The sequence below is a fragment of the Adelges cooleyi genome, unplaced genomic scaffold (genome assembly GCF_023614345.1).
Source record: "Adelges cooleyi isolate 19-005CV unplaced genomic scaffold, UGA_ACOO_1.1 ACOO_flye_CR_arks_rails_tigmint_CR_PRNA_651, whole genome shotgun sequence".
NCBI lineage: Eukaryota > Metazoa > Arthropoda > Insecta > Hemiptera > Adelgidae > Adelges > Adelges cooleyi.
This window is the reverse complement of record NW_026096352.1, coordinates 4647846-4670741: the sequence shown is the minus strand read 5'-3', so window position 1 is coordinate 4670741 and position 22896 is coordinate 4647846. Positions and strand designations below refer to the sequence as shown.

General features: G+C 33.9%; 1 protein-coding gene across 4 annotated transcripts in view; it reads left to right on the top strand.

Annotated features, from left to right (window-relative positions):
* Window positions 1-21792, top strand: part of LOC126844449 (E3 ubiquitin-protein ligase Rnf220-like) — a 92427-nt gene extending 70635 nt beyond the window's left edge. Inside the window, exons 4-10 of one of the 4 annotated variants that reach the window (XM_050582656.1) lie at window positions 16120-16451; window positions 18050-18205; window positions 18767-18890; window positions 19590-19686; window positions 20250-20496; window positions 20585-20659; window positions 21547-21792. In XM_050582656.1, coding sequence (XP_050438613.1) covers window positions 16120-16451; window positions 18050-18205; window positions 18767-18890; window positions 19590-19686; window positions 20250-20496; window positions 20585-20659; window positions 21547-21618 — 1103 coding nt within the window. In that variant the 3' untranslated portion in view covers window positions 21619-21792. Of the gene's footprint in view, window positions 1-16119; window positions 16452-18049; window positions 18206-18766; window positions 18891-19586; window positions 19759-20249; window positions 20497-20584; window positions 20660-21546 lie in introns of all 4 variants that reach the window. The other 3 variants (XM_050582654.1, XM_050582655.1, XM_050582653.1) reach the window with 3 other exon arrangements.
* Window positions 21793-22896: the final 1104 nt, after the last annotated feature.

The following is a 22896-nucleotide window of genomic DNA, read 5'->3' as shown; positions in this document are numbered from 1 at the left end:
TAATGCATTCTACGTATGTCGTCGACTTATGACGGGTTTCTCCACCAGATCAAAATAATATTTTGATACAGCATATTATTGATATTATCTGCTATTGATCACATGCACGTCTTTCGATTTGGCCCCACGTGCTCATCATATTATAATATTATAATATACTAGCTAAGTAGTATTTCTCTGGTCCATTTGCATGTATAATAAAATATGCGCGTATCACATATGTATATTCAGAAGCATTATTATTATTATTATTGTGAAATTACTAACGCGATCGTCGGGAACGTAATAATATGAAATATTGTTATTATTTATAAAAATAAAAAATCAGCGGTCGAGGAAATACGACGTGACAATTTTTGACATGACGTCTTAGTGCTAATTTTAATTTCCCGCAGTCGCATGCCGAGTGCAATTGTCCGTTTGACCCTGACAAATCAACTTGTAATTGGCTTTTACATTGCATTCGTCCGATGACAAAGCAACAACTGGCCCTAAACAACGTCTATAAAATACTGTGCGTACAAGTGGTAGCTGAAAGCCGCTTTACGGCTGGACGTCAATAAATCATAAATACTAATTTGATAGCGGCGGCGATGGAAGAATAAAACATATATATATTGAGTACACCGGATCGGTTAGGTAAGACACCGGTCTTCGGTAATTGTATTTATTTATTCTTTTTCATCAACGACAGTTGAGCCTAATCGATTTGTCCGACCGCTAAATCCAATTATTAATCCCAAATAGCGTAGTCAGTCGTATAATATACATTGATCGAATCGGTGCAATTGAATTAGCTCCCAAACCCAGGTAGTCGATATTTTTACTCTTAAAGGTACTAATGAATTGGCTCTCAAGGTTTCACTTTTAAATTGGCTTCCTCGACATTTATTTCGCAAGTACACAGCCAATCAAAATTGCATTATTACAATATTGTTTTCAGAAAATTTACAATCTATACTACATACATATACAATAAGTTAATTACATTTTGTGAATAAAACAAATGACAGTGATTAGGCGTGAAAAAGCCTCCTTTTGTGCCTCCACTAGGTAGAAAAAGCATCTCACCTTAACATGGAAAATATTCCATATTTTATTGTTTTAATTATATCTATACATGTAAACCGCGATTGTGAGTAACTACAGTGAAGGACTGTGTAAATCTTTAGGTCAAAAGCTCTTCGTGAACCTGACTGGGTTTTCCGATAGTGTCTTCCAATGAAAATAAGCGAAGAGGCTATTAGGATGATCTTGCACTTTGATATGAAGCGTCATTGTGTTCAAGTAAAACATATTTAAGTGGTAGTTTTAGAGGATTCCTTTTAAAAGTCAACTAGCACTTATACATTTGTCTTACATATTTATTATTTCGATAATATAGAGTAAGTCCATTGGACCTAATAAATACAATTGTAAAATCTTTAAATTATCATGCACGATAGAAATTTTACTAAGGGAAAATAAATGATTATAATTTAATAGTATTGTCGTGTAACTGCAGTACTATAAAAACAAACCTCGAATGATGTTATTATTAAATAAGCTCATTTATACGCGTGTATTGCATTAAAATCCGTATAACATGTTACAAGAAGTGCGTAAACGTATCTGTATTGGGATAAGCTTTTATCTAGAGAAAAGTATTAGAGAGATATGTCAACGGGCAAAGTGAAGGTGGTAGTAGAAACCCGGAGATGTGTCGTTTCTCGCAAAACCCTTCACAGCCAATTAGGAAAGTACGTTTTCGTTGTGTGAGTGGCACGAATGAAAATCGCGATAACTTTAACCCGAAGTGACACGTCAACGGATTTATTGTGCTTTTTTGTACTGTACCCGTTATATCGCAGACATTGCCCATATACTGTGACCGAAGTGATGCGACAAGAGCGACCCTTCTCGCCGAAGAGATGGATATCATTTTGTCTTCAGTGTCGCCCACTGAGTTTCGCAAAACCGACACATTTCCCGACCAAAGTCCACCCATGAGATAGTAAATGTACAGCTACACTCCGATGATTTATCATTTCATCGAAATACAAATGCATATGTTTTATCTACTTCAAATGGTCTAACTATAAGGCTAGGCGTGGGACCCAAACACGAGAAATGCAATAATTTTCCTACTTAAGTAAGACGAACGCGTTATTTATAATTGAAAGGAAAGTCAAAGTTCTTCCTAACACTCCCATTGAAACCACTACGCTTGGAGTTAATACAAATGCATATCGCCTAAAGTGTAAAACTCGTTTTAAAATTACCCATTCAAGATAGTATACTGTCATTAAGAAAAGCTATGGTCACATTTTTCTTATAATCTCTTGTTTTGATTGAGGTTGGAATTGAAGGGATTGTACATTTCATGATTACCGTCTGTACTTACATAGATTGTTTAAATACAGATCAATAAATGAATTCATTGATAACATTAGTATTATAAGTATAGTAATATTTTCCCACAAAAGGGAACCGAGACGATCACAAAGGGACGACGTACAATAACGTTTCATTAAAAGGCTCCGCTGCCAAAGTTCGTCCTGAAAATGCATATAATAAGACTAATAATAATAACGGGGATAATAAGAGTGTAATGCACGCTCAAACGATACTATTTAGAGTAAACGGCGGCGGGTTTTGATGTTTTAAGTGTGTACAACACAAGTGAAATGTGCCACCGTTGTGTTCAACAGCCGTTCTCGGATCCGTCTCCACTACCCTCTCTCTGTGTGTATCGTATCCCGACCTCAACGGCCGAGTGGAGCCTTTTGTGGCGTATTTAATTTAATAATTTAATCCTTCGCCGCTGTCTGCAATTACCCCTATTGTCGGCGGAGGTCCTTCCCTTCTTACCGCCGTCAGTCCTAACTAACCGCGAAACTTTCTAATAATAACGACTAACGACCGCCTATATATCTCTTTAACAGCAGCAGCAGTGACTTGATACTTAGCCGCCGCCACCGTTTTAGGGTTGTTTGTCAACATAACACAAATGCTGCCGCCGCTACTCAGATTTACGGACTTTTACCACTTGCATAACCCCCGACGCAATATGCACATATCAAACGTACCTGTGGAATACCATCATACAATATTAAGTCACTTTAAAATTGTTCATCCTATAACAGCCAATCGAGGTCTTTTGGTAGGTAAAGGTGATCTCAGTGTGTCAATCGTGGTATACTGTTGTTTTAGGCGCGGATACAAAAAGGTAGAATCGAACCATTCTGACAAATTAAAATATGAAATTCTCTTGAAAAATTTACTAAATGCCTCCCCTAAAAAAAATACACCTCCTCTATACACGACTTCTCTTTATTATTATGCAAACCTCTTTTGATATTACCGTTAGTTTTAATGTAAAATTATGGACAATCTGTCGAGAGTGTTAGAATATATTTGCAAAACACGTGTATTTGATTTAACAATAATGTTTTGTGTGTATCTAAGCCCACGAATACTTGAAAACTACGAGACCGAATACTTTACAGACATGCTATTGATCAGTTCTCGTAAACTAAAAGTTTTTTTTTTATAATGTCAAAAGCAGAAAATGTTCCCTTAACAGATTTCTGGTTTCATTTTAACACGCCACAACCGAACAATTTAAGTTTCTGAAAAATCGGATCACATAATACATTTCAGATAAACTTAAAGTTATGCACTTACGACTTCTGGTGGAAATTGTTATATTTTCGAGAATTAATTTTTTGCTCATGATAGAGTAGTACGTAGTATAATTTATTTTACGATTTATTCGATTCAATTAACTGTCGCCTGTCGGTAAACGATTTGTATCTGAGATATGAGGTGCAACAAGTCAACATTCTACCTCATCCCAAGGGGACACTAACGTCTCACGGCTCAACAAGAGCGCGGCGTTAGGTTCAACCTCCTCTGCCTGTCATTTGGCGCATTACCGATGAACCATATCAGCCCTCTTCAAACACCCTGTACTCTCCCGGTCATAACTGCGGTCGGAATGACGTGTGTGTGTATAGCTTGTTCACACGTACGCTCGAATCTGAAAAAAAAATCATTACCATGTGTGTTTTGTTACCCTTAAGTCAAAAAAAAAAATCCACGGAGGAGCGGATAGCAACAAAAAAAAAAAAGTCATATTTGGTCAGTACAAGTCACAAAGAACAACAACAATAGCTGCGCACGCGGGGAGATACTATACCGAAACTATAGGTCTTTTTTATTATTATTAGTTTTTGTTACCCCGTATGAACGTTAAAGAGCGTGAGGGAAACAATGCGGACGCTTTTCCACGGCCGTTCGTATTGTAATTTTACACTTCATCTATTTATTTTAAAAGGGATCGCCCTCCGTATATTATACCGTTGTGTACATACAAATATGTATACGTATAGCAGTCAACGCATATATTATATTGCCAATTGTCACCCTCATCCCTCGCGTCGGTTCTCATTCTGCCAACTAGGCCTATGCTCCCACCGGACCCCTAGTAAACAGCCGCCGTAACGTCATAAAAATATATAGGTCGACCTTGTTGTTGTTGGATATTATTCTATACAGTATGATACGGGCATATTATAGATAATTACACGATATAACACAACACAATATACATAAGTACTATATTATATATTAGGGTCTGGTCATTTGATTGGTGTGATCTGACAGTAATATTTTGTGGTTCGAATTCGGCCGTCGATAGTCGCGTGATAACAGTTTCTAAAAATGATGGTATAGAATTTAAAATGCCAAAAGAACACACCAATATACAAATTCAAGATGCTATCGTATTGTTGTCAAAATAAATCGTACCACTTATATAATATATGTATTTTACCCGTATTTAATATTAGAGTTACCTACTTATTCTGTATTGTTATAATTCATTATCAACCGCTAATTAATTTCATTACATTGATTAAGGCACCTACAACCTTATCCTTCAGATCAACTCTTAAGAGCGCATCAAAGCTCTTAAAATCTAGTTTGAAAACTGGTTTTCTTTTATTTTCACTCGAACATGTTGACGGATATATTTTATGTTTTTTTTTTAAATAGGTACATATAAAATAGGCAATTGTAACCGTATTTTATGTCTTAACGGAAAGCCATAATTAATTTTTGGAAAATTATCAATATAATCCCAATAATTGCTGGCCCATCATGTTATCAACATCAATGGGACGGCGTGTGACCTGTTCTTATTTGCCTTTTTTACAATATCATCCGTTTATACATTATAATTATTCATATTATCATATCATATTTTTAAGACTTAAAAGTATTGTAGGTACTTATTACACTTGAAGCAGCTGCCTACGTACTATGAACGTCAAATAAATCCAAAAGAAACACCTCCCGGCCGTGTATGTTATTATGGTATGTATCTTATGCGATAGCGATCTGAATAACATCATATTCGATAACTCTCGTTAAAAACATAATAAGAAGAATAATATATCTCGACGTGAGCCAAGCGAAAAAACAAGAAATGTTAAAAACATAAACCTGTTGGGGATAGTGGACGTCTTCATTAATTTGCTTGGCAAAACTCACACACGTTACACAATGACTAGGTATAAGACAACCGGTGAAATGTAATACTATAATCATTAGTGGGTAGCAGAATATGGTTGTGCTGAGGGCTGAGGCAGATGAATAATAATATTAATATTATGATGATGATAATATGATAAACGATACAGGCGATGGTCGTAAAGAGCGCTCTTGTTTCACTCGGACTTCATTTTTTTCAAATATTTAACGACTTCGCACTCCACGCGTGCATTATTGTCATTTGCCGGTATATTTTTTGTTTTCTACTTATTTTTTTTTGCACTCTCTTCAACTAACTTGACCAAGACGGCTGTTCGCTTAGATCCTTGAGGAGATAATGCAACCGCAGTACACAGCTGTCGACGGCCATGTCTAAATAACTTGTTATGAATAATATTAATATACGTGCACTATTCGAAACTGCTGTTTACTAGTAAAGATACATTTATATGCAAGTAGTTTATAATACCTTCATGACTCTATACGACGTTAAGAATATAACAACAAAAAGACAATTTAATGGTCATAGTTTTTGATAACAGACACTTTAAACAATACATAAACTGCCAGTATCGTTGATCATTAAGAAATGCTAAATAAGCTAAACATAATTGTATTATAATCATATTATACCAAGTACACCTTGCTGAATCAAACCAAACTGATAGGGGCTGATGAGCAACAACTATGAATAGTAGTATCTAATAATCGTAGTCTAACGTGATCTATTTTAATGATATACGTTATTACTAATAAAGTGTTGTTACGGTAATAATGGATTTAAAATGGTTTTAAAGAGAGTTAAAGTATTTCAAATAATGTTACATATTTGCAAAGACTGAAGCTTACGTTATCAGTTAGCTACAACTTACTTAGTCTCAGTATTGACTAATGTGGTGCTATCTCGGAAAAAATGTACTTTTCCTACCGACTTGGGTTTTATGGACGGCTAATGACTGCTGTCAAAGTATGATTCTCCCGATAGAGCCAGGGGTGTGGTGGTTTATACACAAGAATAGGGTTGACGCTTTCAAGTCTGATTGTTTGCATATTGCATTTGTGTCTTGTAAACTGGTTGTCACAGCCGTGCAAGTGAAGTCAGGTGTCACGCATGCGGCTAAAACGGAGGCAAATTGGCCGTTGCCCGTGGGGTGTCTTGTGTTGGGAAAGCCGGTGACGGGACACAAGCTGCTCGGGCAAAACAAATGAGCGACGATTTATACGGAACGTGAAATAAAATAACGACATATTTCTGGCGTGGGTAAAAAAAAAACTCATAAATATACAGTAGGATGAGAGGAGGGGGTGGAGAGATGAATGAAAAAAATACCGCGCAATGCAAATAAACATGGATATTATAACTTATAATATTATTATGGGACACGTTTGTATGTAGCCTGTAGGAAAAAAGGGAGAGCTGGTACGTTTTTCATCGAACGTGGTATGAAATAACATCAGCAGTACCTATACTAGTTATTACAGTGATTTTCTCTACCTCCGCCTTTCTTTTAGCCGTTGGTTACATAACCGATATAAATGCTGGTATTTTTTAAAAACGTAATCGCCTTAGAGCCATTGACATCAATAATAATAATTCCAGACAAAAGGATTAGACGACCGTGATTGTCGTTGTTATGAAAACAAAAATAACATCTATCACGCGGTATTTGGTTAATAGTCTGCACGTGAATATATTTTACTATAATGATAACATACTGTTGAAATGTGTGAAACAATAAATCGAGTAGAAATAAATTGGATTTATGTAAATTTGTCGTATTTAAAATACCTTTTTCACGTTGGATTCTATCCCTGGATGGCCTCCCCCTCATATCATATAACCGTTTTATTTTGTATATATATATATATATTGTTACTATTTGCTTATTATACTCGAAGCAAACATAAATTATTAATATTTTTCAAATAAAAAAAAAATATCTGATTCATAAATTCAGAAATAAGCAAACACAAAACAAACTAATGCAGTAACGGAGTCAATATATTAATTTAAACACAATTAACTGATTCGTAGTAAAATTATTCTTATTCTAATTTCAGGGCAGTATTAGAATATTAAGCACGGTAAAAAATCAGCATTGTCTGGTCTACGCCTTCACCGTTGTGAATATGGTTATACATTTTCAGCTGTAATAATAATTACATATTTGATAGAAATTTTCCGATAGTCCATATGGCATAGAGTAACATAACGTGAAACTAGTCACATTTAAGCTAATCATGATGTATACAAAAAAGCACTACTACAAAAGCACCATGTATGTTTAATCATTGATACTGTGCTAGTGTATTGTGATTTATTTCATTATAAAGCTATCATTTAAAAAAACAATGTGGGTTACCGTCAAAATGCATATTATCAAAATCAGCCGATTTGTACGCGAAAATTGACCATTTGTCAAACGACTTACAGACTGGTGATATTTTATAGGATTAATAATTATACTTTAGTCACGATAATATATTATATTTTAATACGATAATGTATACAATGTTCAGAAAGTGTGCACACAGCAAACGTGTTAATAACTCACCCAACGGGGAGTGTGTGCCTTACGGGTACAACGTGTAATGTTATCTGTCTGTTAGGTATACTAGTATGATATTATTATAACAATATAATATATAAGCGTGTTCGTGAACAAATTTATGTCCACGTTGAAATTACTATATCAGCGTGCCCGGCTGTCGTGTTAGAACGCCGCATAGGTCATTAGGTATCAGACTTCCGAAGTGGCTAGTGCGGGCAATAAGACCAAACATGGTTGGAAAACGACTAACATAAAGCATATACAGTATACTTCTGTAATATGGCCATACTTTTTAAGTTATTTATTTTTGATGATGTTCATTTCCTTTTTTTGTTTATGAATGATAACTCCCCGAGTAAAGAATGTACCGAGAAAGTGTAACAATACATGGAAAGAAATCAGGAAATACTAATAATGGTGGGAAACTTGTTTGTACATAGAATTATGTAAACTTAGACTATAACATTTTACAAAAGTCACGTTAAACTCTATTATTATTTATAATTCGCATGAGCGTAATCCTCTCGTATTCCTGCATAATATATTTTGTACTGGGTAGGTGAAACTTTTGAGAAATTGCTCATACCTTGTGCACGCAACCCGGGTATAAATGCACAACGTATCTGATACCCTTATAGAACCGATGGCGTATTCTAAAACGACAATAATTATACAATAAATTTAAACAACGATCACGTAATGCTATATGTATGTAGATATGTGATCTGTGAGTGTGGGTGCGTGTCTTTTGGATGAACGCGTTACCCTTTTACTGACAAACAGAGGTGTAGAGGGTGGAGGAAGAGCCGTTGGTACAAAACCCTTTGGGCTAATTGCACCCGCGACTGTTGCAATATTTTCGTTCAGCATTTTAATGATGTCATTCGTCGTGCGAATGTGCTCGTTCTTCCGGAGGAGACAACATCTGTGACGGCGCTGTATATGAGTCCTCGGCCCATTTATAGAGGATGCTATACACATACACAAACACATACACGCAGAAAACATGTCGTATACACAAAACGACACGCATTAAAACTCAGCGCCGTCGGTTTAAATCCACATTAACCGCAAGCAGCTGTCGAAACTTGAACACGATGCTTGACTTCGTGGTACGTGCGGGATAACATCAATTTTTTTATTTCTCCCCTCCAGCGCCAGAAAAGGCTCGAGTGCAATCAAAACGGCCAACTAATTAATAATATATGTTATCGTTACGGTTGCTCACATCTTACCCGACAGCTCAAGCCCATCGAACCCCTATCGACCAAAAATTTGAATTTTTACGCACAAAAAAAAGTATTAGGCACTCGCCATTCAACAATTGTATTTTTATATACACTATGTACCATTTTATGACAATTTTATAACAATACCTTGTATGCATATTATATGAACAATTTTTTTTTATAGAGAGAACGGTAACCAATTACCTTTTATTCGGTTATTCAACACAAATTAATTTTTTATTCAACTTTCATTCAAAACTACGCGTTACTTATTGGACTTTTGTAGAATTTTTTATACACAAATTTACATCTGTGTATAATATTATAATACATAAAGAAAAAAATGATTTAAGATAATTATTTTATTTAATATAAACAAAAACCTTTATATTTTATTTATGGAATTTATTTAATTCAATTTCACATAAACTAAAAAAATACCTATTCTGTTTGCAAATAATAAATACTAATTATATTTTACCTATAGAGTTTCAAATAAAATATTATCCGACAAATAAAGTTATGTTAGGTTTCAGGTTACTTGTGAACAAATACATTATTTATTATATTGTAAAAAAATTGGCATTCTCTGAATAGTAGTTACTGGACATACATTACAACTATCTCTTAAAAAAGCGCCCCAAAAGTGACTTTAAGTTGAGAGTTTAATAAACTTGTTTTAATATTTTATATAACATTGATCAGATTAATTTATGAGAATTTCAACAATCAAAAGTATTCGAGTAGGAAGGAAAGGAGAATAGTGTAAGTTTGAACTTCTCTATTACATTTTTTTTTTAGAAGAACATGTTAGGTTGCACATTGCCATTTGTGAATTAATCGAACGACAAGTTTTAGTGTATAGATTTATATGGGACATTTAAATGTAAATAATGAACTGTGTATATAAGTGGTTACTACAACTATTGATTTTACAACAGTAGCCAATTTTTGTTTTACAACAAATTTGAAACCATATAAATGAATTGTTAACAATCAAAAAGGATGTTTGTGTAAAAAATTCTATTTCACTTCCGGTGTCGTTCTCTGCTCGGGTACAGAGCACATGCATTGTGTTAACGGGGTTGCCGTTAGTGTCGGAGCAAGCGCCAGCCGTAGGGCGTCAACGGCCGAGTAAAACAAAAGCCACATTGGTGGCACGGATGGCCAGGAGAGGTGGGATTTGACTTGCCCCTCTTTCTAGGAACCGCGCGCGCCGGTACACAGGTGGAGCTCAACCAAACTTCATCTCCTCGCCCGGCCAGAACATCTCCACCGTAGACCGGTCAGATCGTCCTTTATGCATCACTCTTAGCCCATCGTGTAGTTTTTGTTATAATATATTATTAGAAAAGTCGACGGCGCAGTTTACACGTCCACACACCCTCCGAAGGACCGTCATACACGAGTTTAGGCCTTTTCTTTTTCTCTCTAGACAGCCCAAAATCCCCGGGGATAAGCTCAAACTGGCGCATACAATACGTGAGCGAATTTGTTTTTTGAGTTGGTGGGGGGGGGGGGAGGGGTGTTGTTGCGGTGACGTGCAAATCCCTTACATAATAGTTTCGGTAAGTTTAACGGCCGATACGCCATCGGCGAATAAATTGAAATGCGCCGGGGATTTTATTTTCGCCACCCTGCACTCACCCTCTCCCGAATCAACCTCGTTTAGCCACTGTCATTTGCCACCAGTTTACATACTATTACTACTATTATTATTGTTATTATTATTATACATATCCAAACAAGATTTTGTATCGTTGCGGAAAAAAGGCTATGCATGCCAAATACTGTTTATACTGTAATGATAAAAAGAAAGAGAATATGAGACGATTTTCTGCTACTACCACAATGGCGACACAATAAGGCTGTCTACCGCTAAAGGGTTCAATATATATGCAATGAAAAAATGACGTCTAACATGCATTAATTAAGAGGTTTCGTATAGGAAACCGTATTTGTCGAAAATACAACTATTTTTCCTATTAGCAAGTAAAAAAAAAATTTATTGTTAGGAACTTATTTTTAAAAAAAATCAATACATCTTTAGACTAGTTTAAACAATTCGGTCCACAGGAAAAACTGTTATCGTATCTTTAGACACAAAAAAAACCCATAATTGTAAAACCAATACCTTCTTAGCTATCGCGTCGACACTCAAATATGATTTAATAGAATATAATTTAACTTTCACTGCGTCTTTATATACAGATAAAAAAAAAACACCAGACTTAACAGACCTAAATAACAGCACCTGCAGCTTAAACTATAAATATCCTAGAAAAAAAAAAGCTGTTAAGCCAGCCTAATAAAAACGTAGAATTCAAAAAATGTACGTTTAATTTGTGTTACTATAAAATAATTTTAAGTTTGTAGCTTTGCTCTAAAAAAAACGTTTGTTGATAGATTTTTTAATTAATAATGTTGTATTAAGTTTACCAAAAAAATACAAATTTGAACATGTGTAATGCTGTAAAACAGCACCTACTAAAGTTTCTTTCGTTAAATGAAATGAAATGTCATGTACAAAACTGTGTTTTGTTTAAAATTCGAATAAGTCTATTTTTGAAACGGACATATGAAAAGAATATACATGTAAAATAGGGACACAATAAAATGTAAGGTTGGTTTGACTAAACATTTCGTTTTAGCGTAACTATTAAGTTTTTCCGACTATAAATGTATTTTGCCCCAAATTAAAAAATACAATTTTACAACCCCCTAAATCGATTTTATTTGTCGAAAAGAAAAAAATGTTGAAAATGTTAGCCTTCTAGAACAACTCTTAAGTGGTTCCTATAGAGCCATATTTTCCTCATTTAAAAAACGTACAAAAAACTAAAAATGTATTTAATTATTTTAAAGGTACAAATGTCAGCTATCAAAATTATTTTTTAAATTTATAATATATTTATTTAAGTTATGACGGTTTTAATAAGAAAATTTATTTTTATTTAATATTAAATAGTATTTGTATGTAATTTATTTTTATGTGTTAATCAAGTGGGGACCATATGCCTCTATAGTCTATAGGAACAACTTAGAGTTGTCCTAGAAGGCAGAAATTTTAAACATTTCTTCTTTTTGACAAATAAAACGATTCAGGGGGTAACAAAAATACATACATAGAAACGATGCCTTTTTTAAATCAGTGATAAATAGCGCTTTGTCGAACACAATAATCAAATTGTGCAAAGTCAAGAATTGGTGAACATGGCAGAAAAAAATAACACCCTACCGGCCGACAAAATTGACAAAAAGGTTCCAACGCACGTTGTTATTGGCAAACTGACGGCGGCGACCCTTCGTCAGACCGTCACTACCAAAACACCTTTTCATTTGTGTACGTATCTCGGTTTATATGGTATACAGACAATGTAAACGATATATATTAATATTATTATGTAGGTATGATACGGCTTTCATATAGCGACCCGTGAAAAGGGTGAGAATTTTCAGCAACACAAATACGTCAGTTATTCATATTAACAAATTCCTTCGAGTAAGGCAATATAACGTGACATTTTTTAACAAGTATTTTCCGCAATAACTGGGAAAATGCAAAATGTAAAAACAACAAAATTATTTTTAAGCTAATTTGAATTTCAGATAAAAATTGCTTTGGAGTGAATAATATGTTAAAACTATTGGCACTAATAAATTTTGATTTACATTGTTATACTATGTTCATACACGGTATGTATATCCTCTTTAATAATATAATCTAATAGAAGCGAGCACATACAAATAAATAGATATTCGCACTATTCCATTAGGAAAGTTTTTGGTTTACCGGCTGTAATTGAAATTTCCATTTTCCATGTCGTGTTATTATTTTCAGTGTTTAACACCATAACTAAATTTTACTGTCCAAATAATTTGTAGTATCCAAGCCAACAGGTATATTATCTAACCTAACTTGTCAACTTTTCAATTATTTATGGTCGACCACACTAATGGTCATCAGACATGTTTAAAAACCCGTCTCATACTATAACAACCCGTCCAATTCATGTTGAGCCCGGTCTAACACGGTATAACAAGTCAGGGTTTAAAAATCACTGTATTGGATAACAGTGTTGTCGATATGCTAACAGTTATACATAATAATATATAATACATAATTGTTGATCTCATGATATAAATCTTATTCGTAAAATAAGCAAATTTGTAGGTTAACCAAAATAGGGGTTGTGTTCATATTTGTAGTATTTTATAAACTTAAATAATAAATAAAAAATTTACTTTTAAAAGAAAATAAGGTTGGCAACATTTCTGTGCTGATGGGTTTACTTACTCCCCAATAATTTTAACACTTAATGGTCGCTCGAGCTCAAGACGAACTGGGCGGGTTATACTTATAACTGATTGTAAGTAATACGAGCGTATACATTTCTTAATTTGTTTTTTGGGTCATATTTCCTTAGACCTTCCTCTACACGTTTTTAGGGGAAGAGTTTCAATTAAAAACTTATTGATTATTTCCTGAAACTTTTATGGGTAGTGTCTCGTTTAATTTTAACTTAGTCGCAAAACTAACCCCGTCGGACCAACCTGGTCACCTCAGAAACGTCTCGTATGAGAAGTCACACTAATTTTTAAGATTTCCACTCTTTTTAGTCTTATAATAACTAAGTCAAAATAATTTCGGTGCTCTTTTTACCATACAATTAAAATGCATAATGATCCTGCATGTTGTGGCTGTCATAAGATAATAGGTTTGTGGTTGTCAAGCGGACGTCTAGCCTGGCTTGTGATTTTTTTAAATGTATTTTAGTATATAATGGACTTATGTAGGTTCTAGCTTCAACAAAATGAAGTTATTTTATTATACATCGGTCCAGAACCTGTGAAGTCAGTCCGCGCTCCAACGACTTTAACGACAATTTAGACAAGGTCGATCCGAGTCGCGTGGGTCTCCCGCTGCGGGTCAATGTCTAGCGGCCACCCGCATAACCTGACCCATAACCTGCACCTGGCGGTCGCAGCCAATGGCGTCACACTGGCTACGTCGAAATATCCGGCCTGGCCTCCCAAGTGTCTACAGCTCTGTATACCTGTAGACTACAGGTATACAGAGTATTTTACCACTCATTTAGATCTAGACAAATTTTGCAGTATTAACTTCTGAACTCAACCGTGAAACCTCTTAAACAGACTAAAGTCTGTCTAGTATTACATTGTTTTATCGTAAAATCTGTCGTCTACTAAATACTTTGACCTATCAACTATTGTAATTCTTAATACCCGAAAAATATCCGTTTTATAGTATACATATTTATATAACATTAAAACAGCCAGGACTTAGTCATGCGAATAAAAAGTTATTCAAACACGTAATAATGTACACCTAAGAGATTAAAAAAATAATCGTCTACTTTAACAGAAATTACATTCCAATTTCCAGTTGACTCGATCGACTAACAATTATATCTTCGATTTCATAACGACTAGTTAAATCGTAGGAATTTAGGTGACTGTATTACCCGTTATATCATTCTGTATGTATTGCACATATTTGTGTGTACAATACAGGGTAGTATGACACCTATATTTTTTCTCTCATTCTTTCGTTCTCATCCCGCACCTACCCATTGTCATTCTTGTGAGCTATGCGTGTATACAATATGGTATTCGCACTACGGTTCCAACAAAACAGCACTGTGTTGTTACAATAATAGGCTGGCAAAAAAAGAAGTAGAAGGAAATAATCAAATTCCGCCCGGTGACTTACTCGCACAAAAAACGTTATTGTCATTCCGGAATCCGATCCCGACCTAGTATTATGGGCACACGTTATACACCTATATATAACGGGGTGTATATGTGTCTGTGTGTATATTATTATGATATTGTGTAGGGATCGTACGCGCGTTTTGTTAGTATGTCCATTGTCGAGCAGCGAAGACTGATCTCTATACAGGGTGATGCGCAAACTCGCCTTCATACCAACAATAATTCAGTTTTAGATTTGTGAAAATGTCGCTCGACAACGCCGCGTCGCACAGGGAAAATATAATATCGATACTTATACGTTGTCTATAAATAGATAAATATTATTGACACGAGCGTAATTTCGTCAAAGGAAAGATGTGTGACGTTCGCTTCCAATACATCATTGATTTAAGAAAACGAGGTATTGAGTAGTATTAAGGTTAAATTTTACACAGAACACGCAGAGGTTGTATAACATGTTTGTTATATGATTTTTATTTTAAACAAATAGACAATAAGTTGAACTTCATAAGATGATGATCTGACCAGTGGTGAAATTACCTTAGCCTCCCCTAATTTGGCCACGGGCTCTACACAGACTTGTCGACCCTTCGAAAGTGTTGTTTTGTGGTGTCTGACGATTGCCGTTCATTGTATAGTTGTAGCATTAAGCGGCCGTCGTCACGTTCACCCCGTATACAAGGCATTTAGGAGGACGATATCCGCCCGGGTGACTTCACCCCGTGTATAGAGAAGCGGTTTGCATTTATACCGGAGGGTGACCCCGCGTGCTAGTGTGTTTGTGTTGTAGTCCGTCAGTCAGTCAGCCCACGGTCGCCGTCCCTGATCCACCGTGGTCGTCCGTCGTGTCTCGTATCACCTATCCTAATACTCATATTATATTAACACCTAAGTATACCCGATTCCGTATCCGACGACTATGACCGACTTCCATAACCGACAACAATTCTTGTCGACCCCGTCAACGGTGGCGGCTGCAGCGGCGGGCCTACCGCAACCGTCGTCGCGCTCTTTGCCGCCCATGGTCGGTCCGTTTTTCGATTTTAACGATATTTTCGGTTCCGCAGGGAAAAAAGCCACCGTGCCACCAACCGTGACGGTAAAACCCCAACAACTCCAGCACCAATCGCAGCAGCAGCAAGCTCAACAGTCCTCTTTGCAGCAACAACAGCAGCAGCAGCAACAACCTTGCTGTCCGGTGTGCAGCGTCTCGCTGAGACCCCAAGACCTGGAATCACATTTCCTCTACGAGCTAGAACGGTTGTATAAGGCTTCGACCAACCGCAGACACAGAAGAACCGGCAGCGACAAGGACTTTAAGGATCAGACCAGGGAAGGTGGCGGAGGAGGGACGTCGTTGTCGCCTGGCCGAGAAGCTTCGTTGCACGGTCGATGGGAAGTGAGTACATTACCGAACTCGATAATAATAGTAATATAAAATATAATATTTAGGAAAAAATCACTGCTCTCAGTCACTATAATAATATGAGAAAAATAATTTTGATTTAGCAAATGTGTACCGTAAACATCATTGTAGAGCATTAGAGGAATACATATTATAATATAGTTGTTGATGTTTTACACATAATTTATTTTTGATCACCAACATATTAGTACACAATAATTATGCGTCAAAAATAGATAACATCACACGTCGTTTAACCAATTTTAAAATACTTTTTATGCACATTTCTTGTAAATGGGTTTTGTTCTTTACCAATGGGGGGGGGAGCATTATGAGTTTTGGTTTTGGAGGACTCCAACGGTTGTGTCAACGATGACGATACTGTAAGCGTGATCGTGATCTGCTACGGTAGCGGATGGGTCCAGTTGTTATTATTGTAGTTAAAACGAGCATGGACGAGGTCAGTCGGTTGTCGTGCATAGATGATCTACAGACAGAATAACGCGTTCAATTTTATGCGTTCTGGAAAAAGGTTAAAAAATCACTTGCAAAACAATATTGCGAGGCGGTGATTTTCAAATGATTTTTCGACCGTCCAAAAAACAAAAAGTTACAATATTCGTCTAATTGGTTTCTATTGTTTCGCGTCCATAAACATCATTGTGTCACTTCATATGGCTACCTTACTAGGTCTAACAGGCAGCATAAATTATTGTTAATATTAATAATATAGTACATGCACATAAATATTATTGTCATCACCCGAACGAAGGATTCGATTAATTTTTACTACCACCAACATTTCAATATTTTGTTGGCACAGACCCATAACATTATGCCGGCCGAGGAGTTAAATTTACTCTACTCAACTGGTCTCTGTTTAAGAGTGAGATATTGAAAATCATTCTTATTTTTCTATTAATCACTAACATTTTTGAAGCCCAGCCGCTGTGGACTTTGATATACACGACTTTGAACATAATAAAGCTTGTCGAGGTCTCGTTGAGTTATTTTCCTCGAAAGCCCGATTAGTTTTTAAGCAAATCTTTCAACTATGTTACACGCACTAATAAAATAAATTAACCCTATTTGTTAGTTTATTTATTAGCTTTCGCTTAGTTCAACAAATTTTTATAGTTCAAAAACTAATTAACATTAATAATAAACGTGTAAGACTTACGTAGTTTTACAAGTAAGCAATTCAAACTATTAAACAATAATAGTATACTAGGTCAAAGCGAATAAGTTTATAATTGTATTAAGAAATCGAAAAGAAGTGTGATAATACATTTTTAAGGAAATATGGGTAACAATAATGATTTGATATCATGGTACTGGAATCTGATTATGTTATAACGACAATGTTGAAGAGACAAATTGGAATGGATAAAGATTAATATAGAATTCAAAGTATTTTTGCGGTTTGAATAAGTTAAAAACCCGAAGAATAAACATTATGCACTTTTTTCATTTTCTTTTATAATTCTACGACTGTTCAAACAGTTATGTCCAAATGTCTCAATATATTGATGTGTTATCCAGAAAAACGAACTTTCTTAACGGACTAATATTATGTATCTTATTTTATCTAGACTTACCAAAAGGTAAAAGCTAACCGTCACAACAGATTGAGAATAAAGAACCGCAAGCGGAAGCCGGATGACGTATGTTGTCCCGTGTGTAACGATCCTATGCCTGGTACACAAGAGCAGATAAACCTGCACGTGGAAATGTGCCTGAGGAACAAGGTATACTTAGTACCTACACTATACATATTTGTTAACAATTGTTTTTTATAGTAATAAAACTTATATGCAATTAGCACAGTAAAAGTTCTTAATATTAATATCAGCTCTTATTGCTTTAAAATGAATTTAATATTTTGCGAAAATTGAGTAATTTGCCTGAAATGCAAGGTAATAATATTTTCAGTAGCTAATTTAGTTAATCACAAATCTGCTCATACTAATCTGGAAATAATTAAATTTTTACTGGCATTTTTTTAGCACTGATTAACACTATGCTCATAATGTTTTAAATATTTTAATGTGCTGTATGAAAATAAAATACACTAATTATTTTGATTAGGTAAAATTAACGACTACCTGTAATCAACCTTATTAATTCTCGGACGAAGTTTATGTTTGTTTTTGAATAATAGATGGAATTCCGAAATTACCATTATCTTTATGACAATCGCATGCTAGACTAAGGACGACTAGAGCTAATGTTTAATCTCCGTATATTATCGTATTGTAATTTGTATATTATTATCATTGTAATATTTTAGTCTTTTTTTTTTACTACAGGGCCATCCGGCGTCCAACGAAGATGAGAATGTGGACGTGGAAGGAGACAGTGAAATGTACGACGTGTATGGCTGGACAAACAGAATGCGGCAGCCTTCCATGCTGGTACATGGATACAACAGAGGTATGGCTGCTATCAGTGATCGCAAACATCATGATTAAATTATATATAATACAATTTAAGACTATATATTTACATATATATATATATATATATATATATATATATATATATATATAAATCCATTATGTGTAGCTTAACGGGTATGATTAAATAGATCCGGAAATATTATGTTTATTGGTACTATTTTGAATGTACAAACATTTACATGCAATGTGCTATGTTTGTAATATTTTATTCTAAGAATGGAAACATTTTTAATTATTTATTATATTGTTTTCTCCGTCAAAGGAAGGACTAACACAATTATCTTGGTATTTCTTCCTTAGACAATCTTAACCTAACCTCACCTTATAACACAAATTTATGACTTATACTTATGAGTCGTCACTCAATTATATTATATTTTCCATGTACAACTTCTTTTAATTCCGCTATGGTTTATAAAGGTGAAAAATTAAACAAATTTAAATTTATCTATAAATACCCGATTAATAAAATAAGAAGTTATTTAATATGTGGTATGAATTTACGAAACACTGTACGATGAAATCCAAATTCAACTATCATATTGAAGTTTAAAGCAGCTAAAAATCTGATCTAACTTGACTGGTTTTTACCGTTCATTAAAATTGAACGAAAATATTTATGCAGCTATATTTTTTATTGTACTTAACTAATTTAAGTATTTCACATAAGCAGGCGTGCCCATTGTCAATTGTAATCCGAGACAATCAACCGCAGATGACGAGGACGCTGTGCTTGTGGTTGACGACAACGGTGAAGACGAAATATACAAGTATGGCCCAAACCAGTACGCTGAACAAGATATAATTCCACCTCCTACTTCGGAGAGCCAACTTACACCCGAGTAAGCCGAGCTCGAAATTTGATTTTTATGTTATTATAACTCACATAATAATATTGACCTATACCAAATATTTCTTCTTGAATAATATAAAATCCAAAAAGTACAGCAGTCATTAAAGTTACAAGTTCGATTCCGTTAAAAATTATTCTGAAAGTTTATCCTGCACTAATAGACACTAGCCACAAGGAAATATTTTTAAATGAGTATAAATGTTTGATGAATATAATCGGCGATTTTCTTCAAAACATTTTTTTTATAAATAACCATTTTAAATTTTAATTTAAAATTTATTAAATTATATTTTATAATATTCAATTATATTTATATATCAGGCACAGTTCTAAGCTAACATATCTTGATATAATACCTGATATAGTTTATTTGTACATGTTATCGAATCGAAACAACGTTATACTACCTATTATAACTTTGCTAATTGTATGTTTATTAATTGTCCCCGTATTATTGATTATGAAATCGACTTATTCCAGACAAAACGATTCCAACGCAATGGAAATGACGGCAGAATTTTGTGAAAATACATCTGGGCCGCTTGACGTATCGATCAAAAAAGAGCTGTCACCCGAAGACGGTAGTCAACAGACCAAACCTAAAATGGACGTGGAAAAATATCAGTTCAACAACAACAATCAAATAGTCGAAGCGCTTAAAGCTAGAATCAGAGAGCTGGAATTGGTATCCAAGAACAGTGACAAGTTTACCTGTTTACTGTGCAAGGTGAGTAGACTAAAATTATATGATTGCACTCTACTAAATGTTCGATACTAAAGACCATGATTTAAGTTTGTTGACATTTGCTTTGCAGGGTAACTTTAAAGACCCGGTAGTTTCAACTTCGTGTTGGCACGTGTACTGCGAAGTATGTTGGCTACAAATTTTGGTAAGTCTACAACGTTAACGGTTACAAGCCGTGGGTTTTTTTTTGTTATAAATATAGTCGACAATTGATACTTAGCTCCCTAAGATAGTCCCGTAGCTTCCTCAAGTTTTTTTATCTGAAAAAACTTAAACGTGAATTTACGGATAAGTATGAAGATTATTTTTAGATATTCAATCTTGACAGAAAATACAAATGTTGATTACGGCTTATAAAACTAAAAAAAAGGGAAATTAAAATATTAGACTTCATGCCCCATAAGTAAATATTATATTTTTAATAATTTTGCATGGCGTAGATGATAACACTGCAAGTGGAAAATCAACGAAAGCGCAAAACTTGCGTATTAATCCTATTAGTTTTGTCAAGCTACTGGATAGCAATAATTATTAAAAATGTAATACAAATAATGACGTCTAAAATACCATGACGTAGATAAATATTTTCTTAATTACAAAAATACAGTCTATTTCATAATGAAAATACAGCATAGCACTAACTAGGGGAAGTCGAAAACGAAGTCCGCCACTTTTCAATTATACCAAAATGTGTTTTCGCCTTGAAATAGTTTCACCCAAATTTAATTACATATTTATGTAATTTTATAAACATCAATAGAGGAATAGAAAAAAGACTACTTCCTGGTCCCTTCATTGGAATTAAAAAAAAATTAAGGGGGAGGGGTGAATGAAAATAGTTATTGGTAACTAATAATTATTGAAAATAAGAGTTATGGCGTACAATATGTATTATCTCTTATGTATTGAAAATTTGTTTTATTCTGAATTTCGTTATTTTCATAATATCATAATTTTTATTGATTTTTGTATTGTTCTTATTTAATAAACTGCTAAAATTAAGGAGTTCTTATTATTATGTTTATATTTTAGGGTTCCAAGAAACTGTGTCCTCAGTGTTATGTCATAACGCTTCCGTCTAACCTACGAAGAGTTTACCTGTGATCGGTGTAATATTAAATAATAATACCATAGTTCATAGTTATTTAATGTTAACTATTGATGTACTCAAAAGGATTTCGCCGTTTCTATTTTTAAATGTATAAAGTTACATTATTCACCATTACTATTACAAAATATTATTATAATTACTATTATTATTATTACTATTAATACTATTATTACTACTATTACTATTATTATTATTATTATTATTATTATTATTATTATTATTATTATTATTATTAGTACAATTATTATTATTATTATTACAGCCTATTTAAATTGTAAATATTACTTCTACCTATACTTATCATTGTAATGATGAACCTCTTTAAATATTTATTTAAAAAAATATTTTTCACTTATTCTCTTAACACTTGGAAAATACATTTTCTATAGTAGTAGGCTTATTTATGTACAGTATATTATTAGTACTAGACTTTTATGTTGTTGTGAATAATATACATACCATGCATATAGTGATCCTTGTTGATTAGGTTAAAAATTATCATCATCATGTGGTTGATACCGAGTGAGACTTTGTGTTAAATAACTATAAATAAGATTTGTAAAATTTGAGGTCCTTGACCTCTTATAACTAATATATTATGATATTTAAATTTTCATGTTATTTACACACACATATACATACTCATAATGTAAAATCATTATTATTATTATAATTTCTTTAACATGTATACTTAAATTTATAGGAGCACATTAAAACGACCATTAAGAAATCCAAAATCATTTTAATGTAATATTAAATATTGTTTTTGATTGTATAATATTAGAATTATATAAATTACTATTCGCCTATTATTAGGCCGGATAAACTATAAATTTAAAATATCTTCGGTTCTGAGAGCGTATATAGTATATGAAACTATATTATAACACACACAACATATTATTACATTACATATATATATATATATATATATATATATGTGTGTATATACATATATTATTAATAAAATCACCCTGTTCTTAAAAAATAATTTTAAAGGTCTCAGCATTTTAACCGATAGCAAATCTATTAAAAAAATCCTCCCAACATTTTTCAATTAAGTTTTGACATAAACCCGTGCCTTAAAGCACTTAATTTTTCTCGTTTAATTAACACAGATAATTACTCGTTTTGGGCTCTTTTTTCACTGTTTAAATAAAACTTTAAAACTAAAAGAACCACGAGCGGTTGCAAACTAGTGCTTTTAAAAGTAAGAGCATTCGTCAAACCTCTGAGTAAAAAATTACAATAAAACATCCCCATCCCTTTAC